General features: G+C 41.0%; 1 protein-coding gene across 1 annotated transcript; it reads left to right on the top strand.

The window, feature by feature from the left end:
* Window positions 1-215: 215 nt before the first annotated feature.
* On the top strand, window positions 216-24,017 carry xxylt1 (xyloside xylosyltransferase 1). The gene is made up of 5 exons (XM_029500370.1): window positions 216-727; window positions 1,236-1,856; window positions 4,619-4,766; window positions 11,617-11,749; window positions 21,594-24,017. Exons 2-5 carry the CDS (start codon window positions 1,341-1,343, stop codon window positions 21,988-21,990), a joined length of 1,194 nt encoding a protein of 397 aa, XP_029356230.1. The 5' UTR covers window positions 216-727; window positions 1,236-1,340; the 3' UTR covers window positions 21,991-24,017.
* Window positions 24,018-25,000: the final 983 nt, after the last annotated feature.

Below are 25,000 nucleotides of genomic sequence, written 5' to 3'. Positions count from 1 at the left end.
AAATAGAGACACTGTAAAGAAGTTATCAGTAAAGCAGAATTTAGCCAATACGACACATAAGCATATGAAATTAAAATAAACAGATGCCGGATAGACAGTTGGATTTCACAGTAATTGCACACGCCCGAATTACAATGTTGATTTTGCATTGTGGAATGATAACAGGTTAAATACAACATTACGGCCTGTCTTAAATTAAATAAAATGACAGGTTCTCGTTTTTCCCGACAGTAATTAAAGGCGGCACGATTTGAATGCGGCGGAGCATTAGTGGGCGTGGTCAAGGCTGCGTCACAGGACCTTGTTGCTAACTTGAGCTAGCTGCCGCCGTTAACAAACGTTATTACCCCTTTTTGCCCGGTTAAATCACCCCATCGTGCAAACACCGGAGGCAGCTTCGGGTCGACAGAGGTACGCCGGTGCACGTCTTTGATTGTTAACCGGCCGAACGGCGGCCAGTCAGAGGGGCGAATCACCGGCCCGCATCTGGGCGCAAAGTCGCCGCTTGTTAGCTTAGCATCCTGTTAGCCGAGCGACGTCAACAGGTTGCTGCTGCTGCTGCAGCATTTTCTTTAGTTCTGCTTATTAATGTCCAAAATATGAGCTTCTGTCGTCGGTACCGGAGCCGTTAAAGTCCAGTCTGATCAGTTAAACGTGGCACCGTTTCCAAAAGGAGGGTGTGGAATCCACGGACAAGCTGTCAGGATGGGGCTGCAACGTGAGACAGGCAAGTGGACCGACTGCAGTTTACCTGCAGTGATTTCAGGAGAAAATAAAACTATAATTATTGACAGATTTGGTTTGTGGTGTCAGAGCGGACCAGCTTTTATTCATTCATAATATTTATTCTTTAAGGGTCAATAAATCACCAATTCAACAGTAAGTGTTATTTTAAGGTGAACTTATCTTCAGATGTCAAATGTCTTAAAAGGAGATGAGACACAATCAGTGATTTCTAAGATATCCCACTGATGTCAAAAGCATTTTGTTATAAAAACGGTGTGAGATATTTTATGAGGTTTAAATTTCATTTTATCAACACTTGTAAGATACAGCATCAATACTATTAGTTACACTTATATATATTTTACTGTTTACGTGTTCAAAAAAGAAATGTAGTAAATCAGATTTAGCTTCTTTTCACTATTTTTGACTAGAAGTGGGATAAATTTATTTAACAAATTGATTAACTTTTTACTCTTTACAGACTAAAAGATTTATTCTTTATCTAACAGGAAATTTTTTGCAACTGGAGACAAACTAACCATAAACTGGAAGGACCCAAAATGGTGAATACTTTTTCATTGACACCCCCGTTCTCATGACGCCTGCAGGAAGATATGGGCATCCTCCGACTGACAGCCAGAATCATGGGTAGGATCAGTACTTTCAGGTCCTATCAGTTTGTGCTCCTGCTGGCCGCTGCACTTGCCGTTGTAGCTTTTTACTACTTCGGCTCTGAGAAGCAGAACTTCTCCAGCACCACAAAGAGGATCAAGCAGACCCAGGCCAGCCACAACATCAACAGAAATGATGCAGACCTGACTGTGGACACCAGGCTCTCGCACACAGATGAATCTGAGGAGCGAGGAGGAGGGAGCGAGGGTTTGGCCTCAAAGAGAGAAGGCGGTGAGCCGACCAACCAACGCTACCACGCGCTCATGATGTTCACCAAGGTGGACAGAAGCCGGAGCCTGCAGGACAAGTTCAGGTTGGCCATGTTGTCTATGGTGAAGCACGGACGCTTTCTGGAGGGGGAGGTGTTGGTGCTCCATTTTGTGAGCGACCAGGCCAGTCAGGAACTGGGAGAGAAGATGCTGCAGGAATTTCTCGTCGACGCCACATTTAAATATGAGGTATGCAGTGAAAAAAAAAATAATAATAATGTGTTGATTGTTGAAATAATCATCTCAGAGATCAATTGGTCAGTTTGGAGAAAATCTGTTGGCAAATATTTTATAGGTTGTTAACCGCTAAACCAAATATTCAGTCATTTCAGATTCTCAGTTTTGAGGATATTCTTTTAGACATTTTTGGAATTTATACAGTTGATAAGGAAAAAACGTGTCAATAGATGTGGTTGAGATGTGATTTCTGGTTGAAACACATGGGGGCAGTGTTGGCCTGGCAAAAAATTAACCCCCAACTGTGACCCCGCCAGCAAAGACTGTCCCCTCTGAGTTGCTCTTTCAGCTTCAGCCAATGTGCTGCTTCGTTTCTCCCCCTTTTATGTTTGTCACAGAGCAAGAGATCATAAATTTGTTCAGAAATGATTTAACCCATCGTTAATCCTCCTCACCAGTCAGACTCCTCCACCCCCCTTCCTCTGAGGAATGCCTAATCTTTTTTTTTTTTTTGGTCTAATCAACCACAACATCTGCTGTGTATCTCAGCCTGATCCCATTCGTGCCTCGGATCGGTTGGAGGTTTGCTCTGCTTGGCATCTTGGCACTTTCACTGCTCTTTTAAGAGCGCAGCTGGAAGTCTTTGTTTGATCTGGGCAGGCGAAATCCTGCAAGACCTGCTACATTCATGTGTAAAACAGATCTGTTGGGGTAGCAGTTTGATACCAGGATAGACCAGATAAGGTCTCAAAAATACAGCCCACACTGGCATTTGGAGGTTATCTCCTCGTGCCCACCCCTTCCCTATTCCTTAGCCAATACTAATAATCAGTCTGTGTATAAGTGCGGACGTAAGCCAAGACACGAAACACTTTTGGAGGACATGGATAGCACAAATTATTGGCAGAGCAAAAGTTCTTACTTAAACGCACCATAAGCCAATAGCCAAAAATCTAAGCAAAAAGTAACACTTTTTTGGCCAGTGGTATCTCCTAATTTGAGCCAGAAAAATGTCAGAGATGCATAATTTAGAAGATATAAGTTTAAGTTTGCAGAATCCCCTGAGGCCATGGTGCTGTTAATATTTATGATGAGGGCTCAAGGCAGAACCTGAGAAATACCAGATTTTTGAGGCTGCTATAGGAGACACACATCCGTCACGCTGACATCGGCTGACTTTAGCTTCTTGCAGCTAATATATGTGTATATTTAGGTTTTCTTACATTTGTGTTGAGCTTTTCCAGTCATATTGATGCTGTTGCCTTGCTTACTTCCTTAACGCCTAACTATTTTTAATGTTCACAAATTAACACGCTCCAAATATTCAACCTGGTTTATACCTGAAAACTGCAGCTCCAGTGTTTCTACATCACTGCTTTTAAACGTGGACTGACATAACTGCTTTACCTCTCCACATTCAGAGAAACATGAATGGAGAGAAATCCCGACACAAGCTGACTCAAGATTTGTATTTGAGCTTATTGACGTCCCTTTTCTTCTTATTTCCTTTGATTATTAATGCTAAAGGTACGCAAGGTTAAGACGGTGATTATGCAAGAACTCTAGCATCCATCACAACAGCTGAAAATTCAATGACCCGCTCAATGTTGGCTGTAAATAGCCTGTGGTGTCGCGCTGCCTGGCTGCTGTGTTCATTATTGCTGGCCGTCTTTCATGCAACGTACTTAGCAGTGTGTGCGCTCGTGTTGTCATCCGATTCCCAGTTCAAAATCCTGCTCTTCTCAGCAGGAGTGTGTAGATATTATATGAATATCATATAATGATATTTAGCTGTCATCATCAAGACTTTTGGAAATCTTGAGAATATAAACACCCACATTTAAATGCATGAGCCTAAAAATAGCATACTGATGTAAATAAAACATTTGCTCTCCTCCGGCCTTTCATTTTGTGAATGAGTAAGAAAGCTTTACTAAACCAAAGCAGGTGAGGAGTGAAGGGTTAATATTCCTTATACTAGCAAGCTTTTTTTTTTTTTTTTTTTTTTTTTTAAATTAGCTGGTGGATTACAATCTGCAGAATTACCAATTTAGGACATTATTTTGGCGACATTATTGATTGTCTCCATAGGTGGATCTATATGAGCCTTTAAACTGCCGTTTATCTGATGAGCATTGGTGATAACTCTGGTTGTAAAAGGAAAAAAGTCAGTATTGATGTCTGTTTTATAAAGCAGCCTCCATATTTCACAGCATTTATATGAAGCCTCTAACGTAAACACTGACGTCAAGCTTGAAAAACCTTGTCCTGTTTGCCCCGTTTCCTCCTGGAAAAGATTTAAAGATTAGTAGTGCTTACCGTTTGTTTGTTTTTGTTTTTTTTTTCTAAAAATCGTCTTTCACTAATCTGTGCCGTACATGATCAGAACAAAAACTGCTGCCTCTCAGCGGGTGAGGGGTTTAAATCTCACAGAGGCCCAGATGGAGAAACATCTGACGGTTTGTGTGGTAGATCAGAATGACTTGTCTGACCCAACCCACCGTGGCGTCACCCTTTGGTGCTGATAATGTAGCATCATAAAAAAACAAACATGGATCTTGAGGAATGCCGTTTCAAATGAAAAGTTTTGAACGGTACCAAGAGACACAAAGCAGAAATCTTCCACAGACCAGATCGTTCTATTTCGGCTTCTCCTTCACGGTCTGCAATGACTAACAAGAAATGCACTTTCCTCATAGTCTTGGATGAAATTACAACTGACTTTGGAGATGTTTGTGCTTCTGTGATTTCACCTTGTCGATCATCCCCCACAGGTGTTGTTTCACGATGTGGTGGTTCTCACACAGAAGCTCTTCCCTATTGTGGAGGCCATGCAGAAGCACTTCAGCGCCGGCTCTGGAGCTTACTACAGCGACGCCATCTTCTTCCTGTCAGTGGCCATGCATCACATCATGCCTGAAAGTAAGACAAAGTGTCGTGTCTTTGACAGATGACATAGCTCAGTCAGTTTAGGGTGGAATCCTTTCTGAAGGATAAACATTAAAAGCTTTAACAACAAGATATCATTTTCAAGGCACCATATTCCCCCTTCTACTAAAATTAGTGTTTATATGCAAATATAAACAAAAGACCCCGCTGAATTAAAAATGCAAAAGCCCGAAGAGAGTTAAAACGCTGTACTGTGTTTTGATTGTGCTGTAAATCCGCTCAGTTGCTCCCTTCTTAGCTTTTGCACAGCAGGAAAAGGCAGTATGGGCACTATCTAACAGACACGTGGCACGCTGCAGAGACCCTGGGGAGTCAGAAAGGACGGATGTGTTGTGTCACCCCCGCCCACATTAGTGCCCCCTGTGCTGGCGCTGACCGATGGCAGCGGTCGCCTCTGTTGTTTGCGATGGTTCACGTCAGTGGGTGTGTAGCACGGGGCATCAATCCACGGATGAACCAAACCATTAGGCCTTCCAGTTTGGATCAATAGAAAGCACAGACACAAGGCACAAAGGGCAGCACACATCCCACTGAAATGTTTTCAAACTGTAACTCAGCCTGCACAGCGACGATGGCTGCAAAAAATTATATTGCAAAAAATTTGGCAGAGGTCGTGAGTGCGATTCTCAGCATGATTTTAGTTGGAAAGCTCATATTTATTTATTTTTTATTTTTTTGCAGAAAAAGAAAAACAAATACTGTCTTTCTTTTGTTTGTTTGTTTGTTTGTTGGTTCTTGTACCAAACAGGGATTTTCCCTCAAATGTAGGAATGATGATTTTTAGCCCCGGGCCTTCACCGCCCCAGACATTTGGATATTGCACTTGACCGTATTGTAATTTCAGTAAAATATCAGAGTGTTGTTCTCATGTTCTTCAAAGGCCAGCCAAGCTTAAAGCACATTATCCAACACAGAGGCTGTTCAATGTGCTCAACAGGAATTAAAGAAACAAAGAAAAATAGAGGTGGAAAGCATAATTAGAGATCAGACTAAAAAACAAAGATTATAAAACGCATAATAATCTGGTTTCCCCTTTTAATTTTGCTCTTTAGGAAGATTAAAAGGAGTAAGTGAAGGCAGCTTCATCTTAAAGCCAGCAGCAGTTTGGGCTGATTTGAAGTGATTCATTGTGCAGCTGAGACACATTTCACCCTTTAAGTTTAGATTTAACTCTGGGTTCCTCCACATAATAGAGACCTGTTGGGCTCTTACACCGGACATCTAGTGCCTTGGTGACACTAAGTGGGGCACATGTGAAGAGTTCTGAAACCTCTCTTTCCTTGGTTCTAGTCAGAACCACAGCAGCAGAATTTTGATAAGCTGTAGCTGTCAAATCATTTTAGTTGTTTGAGTGAGAAGAGTGTTGTAATAATTGACTCTAGAGGATATAAAAGGATGAATAAGTCTCTAGTTCTCGGACAGATACCAGTTAGATTAAAGTCTCTGACCCTAACTGTGTTTTAGATGCCAAAACGCAGTCGAGCATCATTTTCACTGTGTCACAATATGTACATGTGGAGTGTAAACAGTGCACAAGATGAACTAAAAGAAAGGGGGAAGACATTGTCGCAGGATTTTCCAGGCAAAAACTGGAAGGCTGGAGCCAAAAGGCCCAGAAAGATGCGTAGCTCAGGATACACACAGCACAATGATTGATGTATCTGCACATCTCAGTATGTTTATTTGCTGCAAATTCTATCCATACTGTTATGTTGAATAGTGTTCACGCACATCCCAGATTCTCTGTGGGTATGGTTCAGGCATATTACTGCTGGCCACTCCCAAACATGGCTGCACCGAGAATCAGATTAAATTGCATGAGCTCAGATCTGGATTTTCCAGCTTTATTAGGTTTCCACTGTTGTTGAAGTTGTTTCGTCTACGTTTAGATTCTAGACAACCCCTGTGATCCCCTCCAGCTTTCTGTTGAATGAGTTTTTACATTGCACACGTTGCCAGGCTGGCACTGGGTGTTTTTGTACGACAGCTGAACCCGAGCTGTGTGTCTGGTGGCGTCTCGCGTTGCTTCACTAAAATGCTTATTGATCGACCACATGTGCCACACGTCTGCTCCGTGCATCCAAGTGGTCACGCATTTCTATTTAAAGCCGGCTTTCATGTAGAAAGGGCATAATGTGGTTGTCTTAACAGAGAGAGTGGAGAGGTGGCTGCCCTGTTTTCTAACTCGTGATGGGAGAGATGTGGATTTCAGCAGGTTTGATTTGATTTTCAGAAAAGAACAGATTCTTTGCAACATGAAAGGGAAATCTGTATTTTAATGTTATTAGGCTGAATTATGATGTCCTGATTGAGATATTGCACATAAAATGCTTGGCAGATGAGAATGAAAGCTCGACACAATGATCCTGACGTTTTGGAGCTTTTTTCTGTGCCTCATGATCTTCATCAGAAAAAGGGCATGTGTTCTTTGGAAGGTTTCTGCGTGGGCTGTGTTTGATGTGTGCAAAGCTAATAAGTAGATCTTTTTAGATAATATTATTTTGTCAGATGTTCAGCTGTATCTCATAACAATGACAAGCTCATAAGCCAAAATGAAAGCAGTCAAGTGGAGAAAAGACAATTTTCCCACCATCTGTCCTCAGAGGGCAGCAAATAAAACTGCACAATGGAAACCTGCTGTAATTAACGAGAAGGTTCCTAAGAAACTGTTTTTGTTCGTGGAGAGAGGTGTTGTGGGGTTTTCGGCCCCACCGGAGGTCTCAGCATGTTGGGACATGAGTCTCTTCAAAAGCCTTGACCTGTATTTTCCACCTCAGGTAGAAGTGGAGCTGATGCTAATGTGTGAATTGCTTTACTCAAATGAGAAAGAAGGTATGTGGAACTAATTAGCTGTTCTAATCCATCATTCATCACCACTTAAACCAACTTCAGCAAACACTAGCTTCTGAGTCTGTGACTACACAGGAAGAGCTTAATTTTAATCTACTGGCCAGTTTTTCTTGGAAAAAAAGTTGAAAATTATAATTGAATTCATTTGATTATTATTAGATAAAAAAAAAATGTAAGTTTAATTTGTGAAAAAATTTAGTTCAGGAAAAAAAAAATCCTATTTGGATAAAAATAAACCCAACACGCAACTTTTGAGCTTTTTCTCACAGTGAAGATTCAAGTTAATTTGTGTTTTTATTTTGTCACTTCACGGGAAGCATCTTAGCATTTACAGGAAGGAGAAATCATCAGAAGGAAAATGAATTTCAAATGGTCTCCTTTTGAGAAGATGACTGCTGCTAAAAGCAGAAAACACTGACCCTCACAAAGAGGCTGTAAGTGATTACATCAAGACTGATCTAAGGGCCTAATGACGCTGACCCACTTTCTGTCTGGAAACAAAAAAAAAAGAAAAGTGTTTTAGATAACGGCGTCTCTGTTGGTTTAGTTGATTACAAATGTCCGACCTGACCGGAGCCTCAGGTGAGATGTAAGCCGTCCTAATGATGTTAGTGCTGCACCCACACACCTGATTTTAACCCAGTGTCATTTCTATTTCAGCACTTCATCCAGCAGCTGACAGTCGAGGCCAAAAACACCGTCACCTTTACACTTTACACACAGACACACACACACAGGGGCCCCATAAATTATGCAAACATGTGGAGAGTTTTCAGAGTGAAGGCGCCGCCATTGCTCGGTGCACTCGGGGGACGGTGCCTTGCTTAAGGGCATCTCGGCAGTGCCCTGAACTGGACTGGAACCTCTCCATCCACCAGATCACACTCCGCATTACGGCTGGGACTTCCAAGCCAAGAAATACAAAAAAATCATTGCAATTACACACTCTGCCATTCACCTACTTATTCACAGCAAACTCTAAAAATGGACCCGACAGAATTATTGGCCCGTCCTTTTGAATGGAGAACTGAAAAGACTCTCTTGCTGTAACCATGAATGAGTTTCTCACGCTCTTCTTTTACAAACTGCTCCGGGTCTCTCAGATTCGCAGGGCGCCTTCTTCCAACTGCTGCTTTGAGATTTTCGAACAATTCCATTTCAGGACTCTGAACCTTTATCTTGGACCATTTCTGAGCGCTTTTAGAAGTATTTGTCCAGTTGTTGTCCTGCTGGAGGACAGATTACCTCTGATAGATAGAAAACAGCACATATCTGATTGATAAGGGCAGTAAAATTGATATTTTTGACCATGCCTGTAGATAGTTTAGTGGTTATTGAAATGAAAGTGTGTTATAAAGCAGGACTCAGTTCATTCCATTGTCACTCTGCACATGGAGTTTTGGGAGTAAAAAGCAGAATTGAAATGATGGTCATCAGCCACAATGTTTGATTACATTTCCTCAAATGTCATCACACTCATTCATGCTGTTATTTAAAACTCTGCCCTTAGTTTCACGTTCATAAGATTTAGTGTGAAGTCACTGATCTATAACATCAAGCCCACCACATCACACTGTTAAAACAACTGAGGACCCTCTTCCTGTTAGCCTCCCACCAGTTAAGCCCCATTAGTGCAAACAAACAGCGCTGACCACTCGGAGATTACCCCCCTGTGCCCCTCTCTGTTGCCACAGTACATGAAGGCATTGTGGCGGCGGCTTCCTTGTTTGGAAAGCTCAGAAAACAGGTCGCTGCCGTACTGCTGAGTCGTCTTTTTCCACTCGTTCGCTTTGCGCATTTACAGTCCAGCTCTGATCTCCACTCACTTCAGATGTGTGTGTTACGCTGCTGAATTGCACTTTATAATTTATTTATTTTGTCATTTTAACATTAAGACAGAACCAGATACACAGTGATAGGTTTCTATCACACGTTTTTGTTTTTTTTTTCCTTTTATTTATTTATTTATTTATTTATTTATTATTATTATTATTCAGGCTTTTGTGTGTTTTGATGCATAGCTATAGACAAAAATAAAATCCAGTTTGGTGCTATAAATGACACTCAAAACATTCATTCTGTAATAACTTCAGTAAATGATCAGTAAACGTTTTTCCAGGTGTAAGGTGTCACTTTTCCCATCCGCAAATCATCTGCAGGGCCCGAATCCAACTCCCATCATTAATGAAATTTACTTCTCTGTAATTACCACTCAGTTTTTCTATATTTGTTGGCAGCAGAAAAAGGGACATCTGGAATTTTCTGGCCATTCACAGTCCCACTGATTATGGTCCAACATAGTCAAACTGTACACAGGTATGCTGGAAGCATGCAAAATGTTGAATCAGAGGATCCAGATTTTGGCGAACGCCAGCTCCATTAAAGACAAAACACCATGGCATCGTTTTTCTGCTTCAAAACAGTACACACAGAGAGATGTAACTCAGGTTCATGTTCATCATAAGGAAATTTTATTTGACTGAAATTTGGATGAAATAATAAAAACGGTCATGAAGCTGAGAGTGGAAGCAGGGCCTTATAAATCATTTATTCAGGTTGTGATTCTGCATATATTTGATATAGTTTAGGATGGATGCAACCTAATGTACTTGAAGGATGTGCGACATCATCAAGGCAATCAGGAGCTCAACAGACAGAACTACAAAGTTCTTTATTTTTGAGTACCTCCAATTTACCTCCTTTTCATTTCTTAGTGCCCTTGAACTTCAGTCTATCATCCTCGACAGCTCCTCTCATGCTGACATGGCAAGTGTTTTCATCAGCTCAGCAATAACGTTGTGCTCATGGTGTACCATTCCCAAGTATTTCCCATCCTTTCATCGCCATGCCAACCAGCAAAACATAGGAAGCTGAAACAATGAACAGATGAGGGCCTGAATATCCTGGTTACTGTTATGATTTTCTGCACAAACAACGAGATGGAGTGTTCATCACTTACTGAGTGTTTGCTCCCAGCTGTCAAACACAAACCTGCACTTAATGCTTTTTATAGCATTCTCAACTTTCTTTTTTTTTTTTCTTTCAGATTCAATTTTTTTTATTATTATTATTCAAAATATCATGCAAGTAAATGTCAAACTCAGCTGCAGAGCCATATAATATATATGTGAAGCTTTCCAAGAGTCTGTCAGACTCAGCTCTGCATAATCACTTCTGAGAGTCCCCCAAAGACAGAGAAACTTAAAAACATTTCCTGGTATCATTTTGTGGAAATGATTTTTTTTTTCTTTTTTGGTCATATATTAAACTTTGTTAATGATTTTTTTTTTTTTTATCCATTCACAACAGGTTTTAAGGTTAAGGTTTTCTTAGTTTTAAAATCATCTTATGTAAGACCAGCTACGGACATCTGCACATCTCTGGGACTCAAAGGCACACAGGTCCAAGTAGAGCGCCATAAACAAAACATCACAATCATTCATGATGGGAAATAAGAACTGACAGTAGGTCAAAGGAGGCAGTAAGTCTGTATGACGATATCATTTTTAAAAATTGAATTGAAATAAAGTGTATATGACATCACTCAAAGCTAAAATGTAGAAATGAGTTTTAATAAGAGATTTTAAGGATGATGGAGAGTTTCAGGACCAGCAGGCCTCTTTCAGCAGGTCTCAGTTCTCGGTCTGACACATACCATGTCATGAAACCTGAGTTATAATTAGGGCAGAGCCGCCAATAAAACCTTTTAAATCAGTCCTGAATGTAGCAGGGAGCCACTGAAGAGGAGTCATGTGATCTTCGCTCGTTAGACCATCAGCAGCTGAAATGATCCTGAGCTGGTAAAAACAAATCCTTGTCTCGGTTATCAAAGCTAAGCAGAAGTCATCACCTGCAGGCTCTTAGCAGCCGGTTTGATATAATCAGAGCGATCACCAAGAGCGGCGCTGAGGGAATTAAACTCGCCGATATCACATTAATTGAGTTGCTCATTTGATGGCTCTTCCTGTTTCAGGTCTGACGCGGATTGTGCAGCTCGACCTGGATCTGAAATACAGGACCAACATCAGGGACCTCTTCCAAGAGTTTGACCAGTTTCCTCCAGGAGCGGTAATCGGTATCACCAGAGAGATGCAGCCAGTCTACAGGTAGACATCGTGCACACAACACGTGCACTAACAGCCTTCAAAGATGACACAATCCCACCAGGGACAATTATTTCTAACATTTTGGTCTGAGCTGGACTCAGAGAGTAGGAAGAAAATTAATGGGTGGATTAATGAGCATTTTTGATAGTTGGTTATTTTTGCATTACTTTGGGTTTACAGGTGTATAAGCTCTTTTGACAGCCTGCTAACATTAGTTAAAATAAAGTTGACTACTGTTCAGTACACTGGATTTTTATTTTTTGAAGGAACTGGATTGATATAAAATGTTCAGGCTCTTAGAAAATCATGCAGTTGTGTGTTTGCTGTCCTTGAGTGTGTGATACGTCTCCAACACAGAGACAGCACTGAAGCATGCTCCTGTTTTGTCAGTTGTTGATATCCACCTGACATGCTGTAGACAGTTTTGAGTCTGTGCTCTCATCTCAGAGCTGAAGTGTCCGGATGTTCTCCAGCATCTGTCAGGATAAAAGTCCTGGTGACGGTGTGTCTGACCAAACATCTGTGGTGGGAATGATTGACATTTAAGTTTTATCATGTTTTTAGATTCAGGGCTGCTCTGATGGTTCAGTCGGTACTAACAGACTCCTGATCAGCTGGACCCTTTACTGCAAGTCTTTCTCCGATGTTTCCTCTCTCTCCACTGTGCACATCATGTGTAAAAGATTAGCAGCACATCTGGGAGTGGCTGGAACGACGTTTAAGGGTTGAAGAATTGACAATCCATCCAAAGGCGGACTTGAATTCTGTACTTTTGAATGAAATTATATATATATATAAAATAACTTTTATAATCTCTTGGTTTTGGTAGCACTTCTCTTAAAGCTACCAAAGCATAATAAAAACCTAAAGCAGTAAGCCATTTTATTTTTCATTAAATGCTAAAAGATCAGTTCGACTAAATTTGCAATGTCTTCCTAAAAAATAATTACATCATTTTAGCAAGCAAAAAAGAGGAAGTAAATATGTAAAACAGTAAGGGGGGATAAAATAATATGAAATACTAAAGGCTAAGTTACAGAGGAAGAATGTGAGAAATGAGTTGAGGGACATTAAGAGTCACGGCGTCTAATTTGAGCTGCCAGAGAATTTTGTTTGTCAGATTTATGCTCTATTTTATTCAGAGCGGCTACGTGAACATTTTCTCAGTCGCTCATTGACCTCAGATGGATTTTATTATTAGTTTCTGGGCTTCACTTCCATATTTAGTTATTTTCTCCTGCAGTCCCAAATGAACATCAGAAGTCTGTCACGCAGAACCAAAACAGAAATTAAAAGAATTGTAATGGCACGTTGAACCATTTCTTGGACTCTCTTGCAGAGAAAGAAAATAGAATCAGATGACTAAATTAAATAAGCAAAACATATTTAACAGGCAAAACAAGAGACAAGCAGAAATGTCTGTTTGTTTCATGGATTAATTTGAAGATTGTTCCTGTATCCTCAACGCTTAAAAGCTTTTTTGGAGATGTTTGGAGTTTTGTTTCCAGCTTTTCCATTCATTGCACAAATTGAAAATAAAGTCAAAATGCAGTCCTGACTGTGTGCATGGAGAGATTTGAAGACTTGATAGGAATGAACCATTAGTTTTATGAGGAGCCTTTGATTTGTGAGAGCACACCATTTTCAGCTTTTACCCATGTTAGGTGTGTTTGGCAGAAAACAAACGAAAAAAAATTCAATTTATGGAGAATGTCAGTCAGTTTAAGCACCAACATCATATTATTGAATTATTTCCCAGGAGAATAGGTTGAATATTACAACAGAAGGTGTAACTGAACCGGAGGACGGAGGATGATGACGCTGAGCTGCTGTTGATCTGCTTATCTGGAAACATGAAACTCTGATCCTGATTAGATAAATATTAAAAAGGCCCAAACGGCAGCCAACCATGAATCACAGCCTGCTCAGAATCAGCTCATTTTAATATCCTTATTAGGACTGAGTTGGAAGAAATAGATTTAAAATTGATCTGGATCAGAATTATCAGACATTGATTCATAAATTTGTGTGATCTGTCTTTCCTCCTCTTAGAGACAGATCCAGAATCGGAGGTCACTTTTCGCAACGTCAAGTTGGTGCAACACTGACGGGATGATGTTAAGTTTCTGTGAATTAAGTATTTGAAGTCCTTCACAGGAAATCAATAGTTATATAGTGGAGGATTTGGCAGAATCCTCTACTGTTGATTTGTTCGGGTCTTCTGTCAGATCTTGTCTGCACAAAGTAAACAATCTGATCTAACAAACTGTACTGAACCCACCACAACTCCAGGATACGGCGCCCCTCAGTGGCCCCAGCTCTCTGAAGCTGCGTGCTCGCACAACAGTTTGTGTCCTTAAAAACACAATTTGTAATCTAGAGATCTGCGCAGTGGAAGGATGTATGTGAATCAGTTACTGAGAGTTGAGAAGGTCTTGCTAAGATACTTTCACTCATTTGTAAAACTCGATTTCCTGATTTTTGCAGTCTTTGCAAAAATAAGTTGTTGAGCAGCTGCTTGTGTTTAAACCAACATAAAACACTGACGCACATCACTGAGACATGTTGAATATTATGTACTAGATAGGGAGAATGGTTTGCGCGACCTGAGATAAACTTCGTCTATGAGCGCAGTAAGTCTGGGAAGTTGTTAACGCTTTTGGGAATCGTACATCAAATTCCTGCTTCTTAACTCACCTATCAGCACAAACGTGCAGTCATTCAGTAAATTGGGAATAAAAAGGCTTACAATTTGTTGGCCATTGCGTGTGCATGTGTTTGTGCGTGTGCACGAACAAGAGACTCCGACTTTAAAGCTTTGTTCCTTGGCAGATTTTTTTTTTTTTCCTTCCTTTTCCAAGATAATAAAACAAACACGCCTGATCCGTTTAGACTACTTCACTGTTTTCCAGCCAGACACAGCATCAAAACAGGACGCCACTGTAACTGTGTGTGTGTGTGTCGTATGGTTTTTTTTGGGGGGGGGGGTTTAGTTAGATTACGTGAGGCGAGGTCAGGTGGGAGGTTTCCAGTAGCAGCTGCTCGCTGGGATAGACACATGCAGGTGGTTCCTCTGTGTTTCCAGAGGCTGAATGAAATTTGATTTTACTGAGGAAAGTTCATGCAGTTTAGTTATATTGCGTGCTCAACCGCTTCACTTATAACTTATCAGAATCCTCTTACATTTTGTCGTATTCTCAACGATCTACCACATTCATTTCCCTGAAAGTTATTTTTACAGTTAAATACTTACGTCATTAGAGCTTGTTGTTTTGCACCTTTGGGTTAAATGGTGGCTCGAAATTGAAAGCTGAAGTCCATTTGGTGATTGTTCACTGTGTTAAATGTAGATTTAAATCAATATTATTTTTGCAAAGAGATCCATAATCTGCATGTTCATTTTCAAGTGTAAACAGGCCTGCCCATAGACAGATGAAAAAAAAAATCTGATGTGTGAGCATGTACAGCTTTCAGAGAGAGATCTGTGACTCAGTTTTCTGTTTGTGAAGCCGATAAGCATTTGAGGATCTCACTTTTCCATGTCACATTTCACAGACAGAGTTTCAACACAACTGTTTTATATGCGCTTTGATTGTTGTTTCTCTTTTACTGTCTCTTACGTAGATTGTCAATCTGTTTAAACAAATCGGCCTCCGTATAAGTGTGAGATTGTTTAAATTACACATTTAGAAGTGCCCTGATGTCTTGTGATCTCACAGTAATAATATGGTACCTGCTGCAGGATGTCATGAAACGCTGCTAATGTCAGGTTTTCTGAGGGAGCAGATTTGGAACCGGAGCTGTAGTTTTCCTGGCAGACTTCAGCTGGCACCAACATCCCTAAACAGATCTGTATCTCAGCTGTGGTTCAGTGTTTAACTGACCCTGGGAATCCCCTGCTAATGCCGTTCCTGTGTGCCCAGACACTGCTTCCGTAAATCAAATGGCAGTGGAGCAGGAGATCGTGACTCTAAGCATGAGCGGTCTCGCTGCTTCAAATGTAACGGATGTCAACAAAGTTCTCTCGCAAACCGGCACAGCTGTCTCCTGGTCGGCGTAGAGCGGCGGGTCCTTGTCCTGGGATGCCGTGTGATGAAGAAGAGCTCTTTGTGTGGGTGCATTTCAGTTTGCACGCTCAGAGAAACGCATTCCAGGACCAGAAATTTTCTTCTTGTTAGAGGAAATCAATAAGTGTTGACAGAAGTTTGGATTTATGTCATCAAGACTCTCAAGGATATTGCAATCCTGGCAGTTAGTATTGGTAGTAAATTTGTAGGAATATACAGGAATTTCATGGCAAAGTGAATGAGTATAAGCGAAGAAACTAATCTGACAGGTGAGAGTATCGGGGCACATTTTGAAATGGCTCATGTTTCACTTTATGACAGAAAAGAAGTTTCGGGGAAAACTAATTAAATCAATTGTTTGCTTTTATTTGAAACTAAACTGTATCCTGCTGGAAACTTCATCTGTGCTGCTGTGCTGAGACTGAGTACATTACTTCAAATTATTATCCAAAATGAACTTGATGGAATTTGAGCCTACTTTTGGAGCTCATCCCTTACAGTTGGCTCCTGAGCTGATCTAATTCTAATGCTCAGCTGATCCGACGACGTCACCCCAGGATGGATGAGGTGGAAGCTGATGGGTTTTCCTCTTGTAAGCAGGCAGGAGTTGGCAGATGACACAGTCTCTGCCTGCTACATTATACATTGTGGTTATGATTGAAGAGGCTCTGTTATACTCGCTTCCTTAAATTATAGTAATACATCATTTAAATGTCATCACTTGAATATTAAAATGTCACTTAAAATTTACAAATTGAACCATAAATTGGCAAAATACATCACTTGAATTATGAAAGAAGGTCTCAATAAATAAATAAGCACACCACAGTGTATTAACGTTATACCTCTGTGTTGTATATTGAACCAGGAAGAATATATCCAATGTGTTTCAGCATGACCAATAACCAGTGAGGGTTTTAGGGGAGTCCCCGCCATTTAGAAACTCCTAGAGATTGTATCTTTAAAAAATTAGGATTGTTTGTGGCATGTCAGGGCAGGGAACGCATCATGTGGTCGCAACGACAATTAAAAGTTTGCACGTGTGTAAAACACAGACAGGTTGACAAAAATTTCCCTTATTTAAAGTTTCAGCTCATTGTGTCGTCCAAAACTGTTCTCTCAGCGTTTTCACCTTTTCTTTTCCTGCCCATGAGGTGATGAAGACAGCCTTTATTTTGTTATCGTGTCAGGAGCGTTGTTGTTTTTGTCCTTCCTTCAGTTCAATCTTAATCCTGAATCTGAGTGATATGGCACAAGTTTTACTGTGAAAGTTTAGAGGGCCACAGGATGATTCCAGGAAGTCTTCGGAGCTTCATTTTCCAGTGAAATTGATAAAAAGGTGATGTGTCCTCCCTGCAATGACAAACACTCGGAGTCCATTTATTCTGATGATAATCCAGGAAGAGGAGAAAATATGATCCAATCTGCTTCCTTAAGACCAGCAAAATGGCTCGTTAGTCGTAAACCGGTGACCAATGGAATTAGTAATAACCAAATCTTTGATAGTTGGTATTGTCCTTTTCTCCAGTGGAGTGTTTTCCTGTGTTGAGTGCAGAGGGCTTTCAACTCCCACTCTGTTTTTTGGTACTAATGGACGGAGCATTATGCAGGAGACACATCCTCCCACCAGCTGCATTCAGAGCACATCCTGCCTCCGAAAAGCTCATTATCAGAAAAAATACCCTTGTGATTGTTTTCTTTTTTTCTGCAGCTGCATTTGTGGTATTTTAAAACCCAGAAGAAAGACCAACGTGCATAGGAGACACAGTCAGAACACCATAGACCCAATGGGAGGCATCGTCTTTGAGTCAGCACTGTATGATACAGCCCACATATTAATGAGCTTTATAGTTTCTACAGAGTCAGTCAGATGGTTCCGTATCAGGCTCACTGTAAATTGTCGTCGTTTGAAGGCTCCTCTTTTTGTTAATTTGGCGACATGCTGAAAAGGACCAGACGTTTTGTTTGTGTAGCCCAGAACTGGTTTCTCCTCAGTGTGTTGATGCAGCAGTGAACACTGCGGAGGACACATTTGGATACGATGGCAGCACACTATGTTCCCATCACCTGCTAATGCTTTTCATTCTTTCCTAAGGGAGGACAGAGACAATTTACTTGAAAGGTTGGCAGTAAAAACTGGAGGCAGGAGACATTGGAGCCGTGAACTGGCAGAGCAGGAGACGAAGCACTTGACGGAGTTGTGATTTAGGCCACAGAAAGAGGTTAAGTCTCTGGTTTGACTGAGTCTAGTTTGAATGTGCTGGCACAAAGGAACAGAAAAAACTGAAGGCAGAGCAGAGCTGCAATCTGCAGCCGTCGATCAAATCTCATGATTTCTCAAAGGCCGGAGTGACTCATGTACCAAACCAAATCCACGTGTCCTCCACCAGACCTTACTATAATGACAGCCAAACTCTTTCCAAGCTCAAAATGAGGGAGAAAACAACACAAAGGTGTGCAATATCGTATGTTTCAGGGGTGTAATCAGCCTTTGTGCATCAAGCACTGCTCTTCTCTCAATAGTTATTTAGTTCTTTGAGAATTACAGTGCAGCACAGATCTTAGTCACACAAATCCCGTTTTCACTTAATTACCTTCATCAACACTAGACTGACATTCTGAATATATCTACTTGGAGGTGATGTCACTGTAATAAATTTATTTAGTGATTGCACTTTCTGTGAGTGCTTGGAGGTATATTTAGTTAGTTTGGCCAAGACGGTTTCATGCCAAGTTTGAGTTTAATTGAATTGAAGTAGTTTTATACGTCAGATATTATAGGTATCAATCCTCTCCAAAATTTTGTTTCAATGATGATGGAAAACCTGCAGGCCTAAATAAGACTGACAATGTATTTTTTATGTTTAAAATTTAAAAAGAGTTGTATAGAAAGGCATAACGATGAACTGATCATTTCTATTTTAAAAGATGAACTGGTATTTATTTGAGGTGTGATGTCAACTGTCGGTTTGTGGGCTGCTGATGTTAAGTCACTAGTTTGTCGGCCATCTTGTTTTGTATTTTCCAACAGACTCAGGTTCAAGCCTCTCCAGCGTTGGCTTCACTTTTCAGACCCAGAGGCGTCATCCTCTCTCTATTATCAGCCGCAGTTTTGGTTTTGAATTACCGAATACAGTCTGAGTTACATCAATCAAAGTTTTCCCATCAAGTCATCTCTTACTGAGCAGACATGAACAGATAAGGTAATAAGCACAGAAGGTTACACCTGATCCACCTGTCGAAATTCAGATGTCCTCTGGAATTTCTTTTTCCACTTTTAATTTTATCTGTTGTGTCTCATCTCATCAGTGTGGTGTCATTTCTGTATCTGAAGTAAATGTGCTTTCATTCACTTCAGACATTGTTGTGTCATAACAGCAGGAATGGAAAAACTCAGAGTAAATGTAAACGTTCCCTTGCTGACCGTGTCGGCGGGCACGTACACCCAGAATATTCCTTAAAGATGAGAAATGTTTCTCAGGGGCCACAAGTCCCCAGCTGCTAAAGCGACAGACCGTATAAAGCTGTGTTGACAATCTCCAGCTGCTGGATATAGGTCAGTAATAATATCAAAGTGTGACTCAGAGAATCCACCGCTCCCACCGGGTTTAATTGAGCTGCGGAGAGAGAGAGGTTGTCCTCCACTGTAGCTTGAGTATTTTCATTCTATGTAAATTTCCCACAGTTTCTGAGTGGAGCTTGTGTTTACTCATTCATATTTATCCTCCTGTTGGGAAGGAACAAGACGTCGCCCCACCATCTGGTAGTCAAAATATAGAAAAGAGCACTTTGTAGTGTCTTGAAGCCTGAAACCTGAAAAGTGAAAATAATGCAGGCACAACTTAGAAAACCAGCGTTCCCCAAAGACTTGATAGAAAATATAAAAACCACAGTTGAGTTTTTTTTTATTAGTTGTTCCATTTTCGGTTCTTTCTCTGGGGTGAAATGAACCACACACACAAATAACACAAACATCAGGAGACGACTAACAACAACAAGGAGGAGTTGTTGTTTTTGTTTGTTTGTTTGTTTCTGGATGCAGTTCCAGCTTTAGTCAAATGAACTGGCTCTTGTCCAACATCTCCCTTCCTCTCTTTGGTCCCGATGCTCAGTATTCTTTCAACATCTTGTCCCACTTTAAAAACGGTCCTGTTTAATTAGGCACCCTCAACGCCACAACATCAACGTGTTCAATCTTAACGATCACATTTTTTTCCTCACTTCATGTCTCTTCCTCAACACTGATTGGCATTCCTTTTACCTGACCGTGCCCATGTGGTCACCACAAGGTGACCACATGGGCATTTTCTTTTCGACACATTCTCACTTGATGCCCTTGATGATTGTTCACCTTTAAATCTGAAGCTCTTCCTCTATAATTACATTTCTAGATTTGCATGTTAGTCAGAAGGTACACATTTGGTTAAAATGTACCTTTCTTAGGAAACCTTTAGATATAAAGACAGTCTACAGAAGGTCTTAGTTGTGTGTAAATCAAAGCTGTGCGTACAAATGTTTGTTGAATGAAGTCCCGTGTGTCACCGAGCTACTCCAGAGTTGGTGTTTTGGCAGAACAGGGTGCCGAGCTGGCATGAGCCTCCAACAGTCCTGGACCAGCTCTCTTCCTGTTGTTGGCCACAGTGTTGTTTGTTTAGCAAATGGCTGAAACAGAGATGCCCCTCTCTCTGCTCGACGCCTGGCAGCCAAACACCCTCATGGTGTACAGCTCCTCAAACCATAATCCCTCTACCACAGAGTGGTTGACTTTTTCTGCATCTTCCAATTGTGCTGTAATTTGTTTGAGTCTTTGTTTGGGTGTCATGAGCAGACAGCGGGGAGCTTAGTGAGGGTTTGGTAACAGTTAATACTCCAGCAGAGCGGAGTTACATAAAATATGATGCTGCAGCTGATATCATGACTCCTCCATTATTGACTCCAGCTGTTCCTTCACCACATTTAAGAGATTTTAAATGGCTCTGTTTGTTTTTTCAGGGAAAATCCAACCCCGAAGGCAATTGACTTTTCAGTTTTATGAGCTTTTTCACGAATAAATTTTGTCTCTGGTGTCATCACACTGTGTGTTGTGTATAATAAATATTTAAAAAATAAAAACAAATTACTTCTGAATAAGAAGTTGGAGCTCGTGAGACAGCTTTTGCGGAAAGGTTGAAAAGTAGTAATGATGTTCAAGGCGAAGCCAGAAGATAATGATCACTGACAGGTGAATGAATAACATTAATTACCTCGCTACCATGGATACCAGTCAGTGGGAGGGATCCCCCAGTTGGCAGGTGAATGTTTAGTCCTGAAGTTGGTGTTTAAGTAGGACGCTCCCAGTCCGTTAGCATCTCATGGCACCAAGATGCATTATGGGAAAAAGACAAGCTGGCGGAGCTTGATGTGATGCTTGGACAATGTCCAGCTGGGAAAGCTAGCCTCTTTCAGCAGGATAAACACTCCCTGCCTCACTGCAACAGCAGTGCGAGGAACAACAATCAGTTCTGGACAAACAAGTCCAGAGCCATGAAGGCTCCAGCTCACAACTTCCAGGACTTAAAGGATCTGCTGCTAGCGTCGGAGGTCTAAAGCACCAGGTCTACAATACATTAGGCGCTTTTTCACAACGTTACAGCTGAATGATCTATTTCATTTGAACTGATTGGCGTTAAAAAAGTAAAAAGGTGATATTGTAAATTATTCACTGCTCCCCACAGTTTGCTGATAAACTCACAGTGTTGGTGACTAATGTTCCGTGAACTCTTCCCTCCTCTCTGCAGACACACCTTCTGGCAGTATCGGAAGGAGAATCCTCAGACCAAAGTGGGCGAGCCTGCTCCCGACGGCCTCCCAGGCTTCAACAGTGGCGTGATGTTGCTGGACCTGGAAGCCATGAGGGCCTCAGCCCTGTACAACCAGCTGCTGAAGCCCAGCAACGTGGCCAAACTGACCGACCAGTATCGCTTCAGGGGCCACCTTGGGGACCAAGACTTCTTCACCATGATTGGCATGGAGCATCCCGAGCTGTTCTATTCGCTGGCCTGCGGCTGGAATCGGCAGCTGTGCACCTGGTGGAGGGACCACGGCTACGGAGACGTGTTTCAGCTGTATTATCGCTGCGACGGGCCGGTGTATATCTACCATGGGAACTGTAACTCCCCCATTCCAGATGACTGAGGAGGAGGAGTCCAACATAGGGGAATCATTTTTCCTGCTTGTTGGGAGGATCGTGACTTTGCTTTCATAGATCAGGGCCCCTGCTGGTCAGGTGCTCCTAAAGGGCCCTCATACATTTTCTGCAGCTGTAGTGCTCACCAGTTCCATTTAAAATATGAAAATTGCAGTGTAAGTGGCCGCATTAGCATTTCTTCAGGCGCTGAGATGATGAGATAAGATCATTCGAATGCTCATTAGATAAACCCTTCAGATGAGGATCAGGAAGGACTTTACTGCCTTTGTAAGATGGCAATCATTTTATTCAGATTCTTTCTTTTTTTTTTTTTTGTTGACCAAGATTGTGCACGTCTGTGGTTGGCGTTGCGTTCTGGACCACAGTGTACCGGCACCACCATTTTGGATTCAAAAGACATCTGTACCTCTCAGGGCTGCACCGGTTAGATCAACCAAAAAGATGAGCAGGAACTATTTTGAAAAACATAACTGTTTTGGGAAAAGATGCCACAAATGTGCTATTCTCAGCTTTTCTGCATCACATGGCGATTTAAAATAAATAAATAAATAAATAAATAAATAAATAAATAAATAAATCAATCTTATTTTTCACCTTTTCCTGACAATAAATCAAGAAAATAATGACAAGATTAATTAATAACTGATTGAATAATTCTTGGTTGTTTCCCTGTGTTCTAACAAATGTTGATTGTGTTCATTTTCATGCTTCCTTCCTGCTGCTCTCTCTGAGTTCACCTGCAGTCACTTTATTTTCCTACATCACCTAACCAGTTAAATAATCTGAGTAATCTGTGGTTGTTTACTCTCCCCCTCTCTGGCTTTTGGAGGAAAAGTGGGGCTGATGACTCTTAGCAGAGACACGTGGATGAAGAAAGCATGTTGCCACGGCTCCTTTGAAAGTATGAGGAGGGGGAAAAAAATATCAAAAGGTGAGGAAGCACTACATCCCACAGCAGGGCTACGCACACTGACCCACTTTTGAGTTTTGTGGCTGTGCTCGCTGAATAAGCACCAAGATTCAAAGATATGTCAACAATCAATATGCATTAGACAGGTTAATTTCCAGAAGGTAATTAACCACAGGCATACACCTGAATGCACCACGCCATCAGCAGGGCCAAAGAAAGGCAAATGACGACATCCAAGAATAAACAAGACGCTAAATCAATAAAGTTCCTTCAAAAACATCCTGGAGCTGATTTCTCCAGAGTTTAATCATCGAAGACTGACATATTATTCTCTAAATGTAATTGATAGTTCACTGTTCTGAGAAAAAAATGGTACTCTCCACAACTCAGATGATAAAAGTAAATGATCCTCAACCTTATCGAGTCTTCTAACAAAGTGAGTTCCATGAGACTGAATACTCAAACCTCACTTTAACTTTATCAATAATCACACTTTACAACCTCAAAACAAAAGCCTTATCAAAGGGGAGGGGTGGAAGTTGCAGTCATTGTTCCAGATTTAATCATTTAATATTCATTCTTTCCTTTATCATTTGACAGTCTGATCTGGAGCAGTTCGTCTAAGGTTGAATTAAAAAGTAGATTTAAATAGTTCAAACGTAGATCACTCCAAACAGTAAGTGTTCTTGTCATTGTTACTTGCATATTTATTTAGTATTTATACAAAAACTCAACAGAATTTCTACAAAATTATCAGTTTAGATGAAGACAAACAATCTCCCTTTGTAACGATAACAAAGGGAACCCAAAACAGCTAAAATGTGGTCATCAGATAAGAAGTGATGCAACAAGCTGAATTTAAAAACTGAAATATATAGGTGATGATTATTGGTATTCTATACACTAACCCATTTTAACTGGCAGCTTTAAGACACTAACTTTAATGTGTCAGCCTAACCCTGAGAGAGGAACTAACTGCTGGAAACTGGAAATATAGTTTTAAAGGGCTGATAACCTCCCACTTAGATCAGTGTGAAAGTAGCTTCACAGATGGGCTTCCTGTGACAGAGGCAGATACAGTAACTCATGTTCTACCTCAATCAATGAGTGTTTTTTTTATGTTTCATGGATAATAAAAATACAAACAGACATTTTCCCGCTCCCTTGTTTCAGTTATTTAGAGACTTTACCTGAGATGGCAGTTTTGTTTCTATTGTGTGTGAGAACAGGACACTTTTCATGGCCAAATGTTAAGAAGGCACTGTTTAAGAAAAAAAATCAACACAAGCTAACAGGGAAGCCTCCAGTTTGTCACTATACAAACCTGCAGCCATGCTCTTGTTTTCTGAGGGGAGAATCAGATGTGACCTATTTCTTTCACTCAAATTTACAGAGGCAGGCAGCTGATAGAAAAACAACATCGTTTGGCCTTGACCCCTGAAAGTGCTGATGGGAAAACAACATGCTCACACCATCAAGGCATACCAGGATAAAATGGTCATTTCTTGCTCTCAGATTCATCTTCTGCTTGTTCACGTCCACGTTCACATTTACACTCTTTTGAGTGGTGCTCTCCTGCAGACAGAGGAGGAGGAGGATGATGAAGCTCTTCTCTGACAGCGACATTACTTCATACACCTCAAAAATGTGTTTGTCTCATAATTAAGCTCAAATCTGTACGATTAAAATCAACTGAACCAAGAGGACGTATCAGTTTGAAGACTACAGCACAGAATTTGGGAAATGCCATCTTGCCTTTTTGGAAACCAGAAGAAACAAAGTTTGGAGGAGAATGTGGAGCTGAGGAGGAGTGAGCTCTGGACTCTGATTGACAGCCTGTCAATCATACAGTAACTGCACCTCCTAATCCATCTCCAGCTTCCTGGTATATTTTCCTCTAAATGGAGTATCATGTTGTGTTGAAGACTTGAAACTAGAAACTGAGACCATAAGATCATCAGGAAAATGTTTACTGAGGAGGGACATTTTCCCATAGACTTCAACACAATCTGACTTCTTACAAACTAATGGATGCCGTCCAGTCGTTGTGTGTGTTGAATTTGATTAAATATAGATTTTTTATAACT

This window comes from Echeneis naucrates, chromosome 4, assembly GCF_900963305.1.
Source record: "Echeneis naucrates chromosome 4, fEcheNa1.1, whole genome shotgun sequence".
In the NCBI taxonomy this organism is placed as follows: Eukaryota; Metazoa; Chordata; class Actinopteri; order Carangiformes; family Echeneidae; genus Echeneis; species Echeneis naucrates.
Note: the sequence above shows the minus strand (reverse complement) of the source record. Positions and strands in the feature narration are given on the sequence as shown.

Excerpts from the sequence above, each read along its gene's own strand:
- xxylt1 (XM_029500370.1), top strand. The coding sequence starts at position 1,341 with ATGGGCATCCTCCGACTGACAGCCAGAATCATGGGTAGGATCAGTACT. Across the intron at positions 4,767-11,616 it reads GCATCACATCATGCCTGAAA|GTCTGACGCGGATTGTGCAG; the intron begins GTAAGACAAAGT and ends TTCCTGTTTCAG. Across the intron at positions 11,750-21,593 it reads GAGATGCAGCCAGTCTACAG|ACACACCTTCTGGCAGTATC; the intron begins GTAGACATCGTG and ends TCCTCTCTGCAG.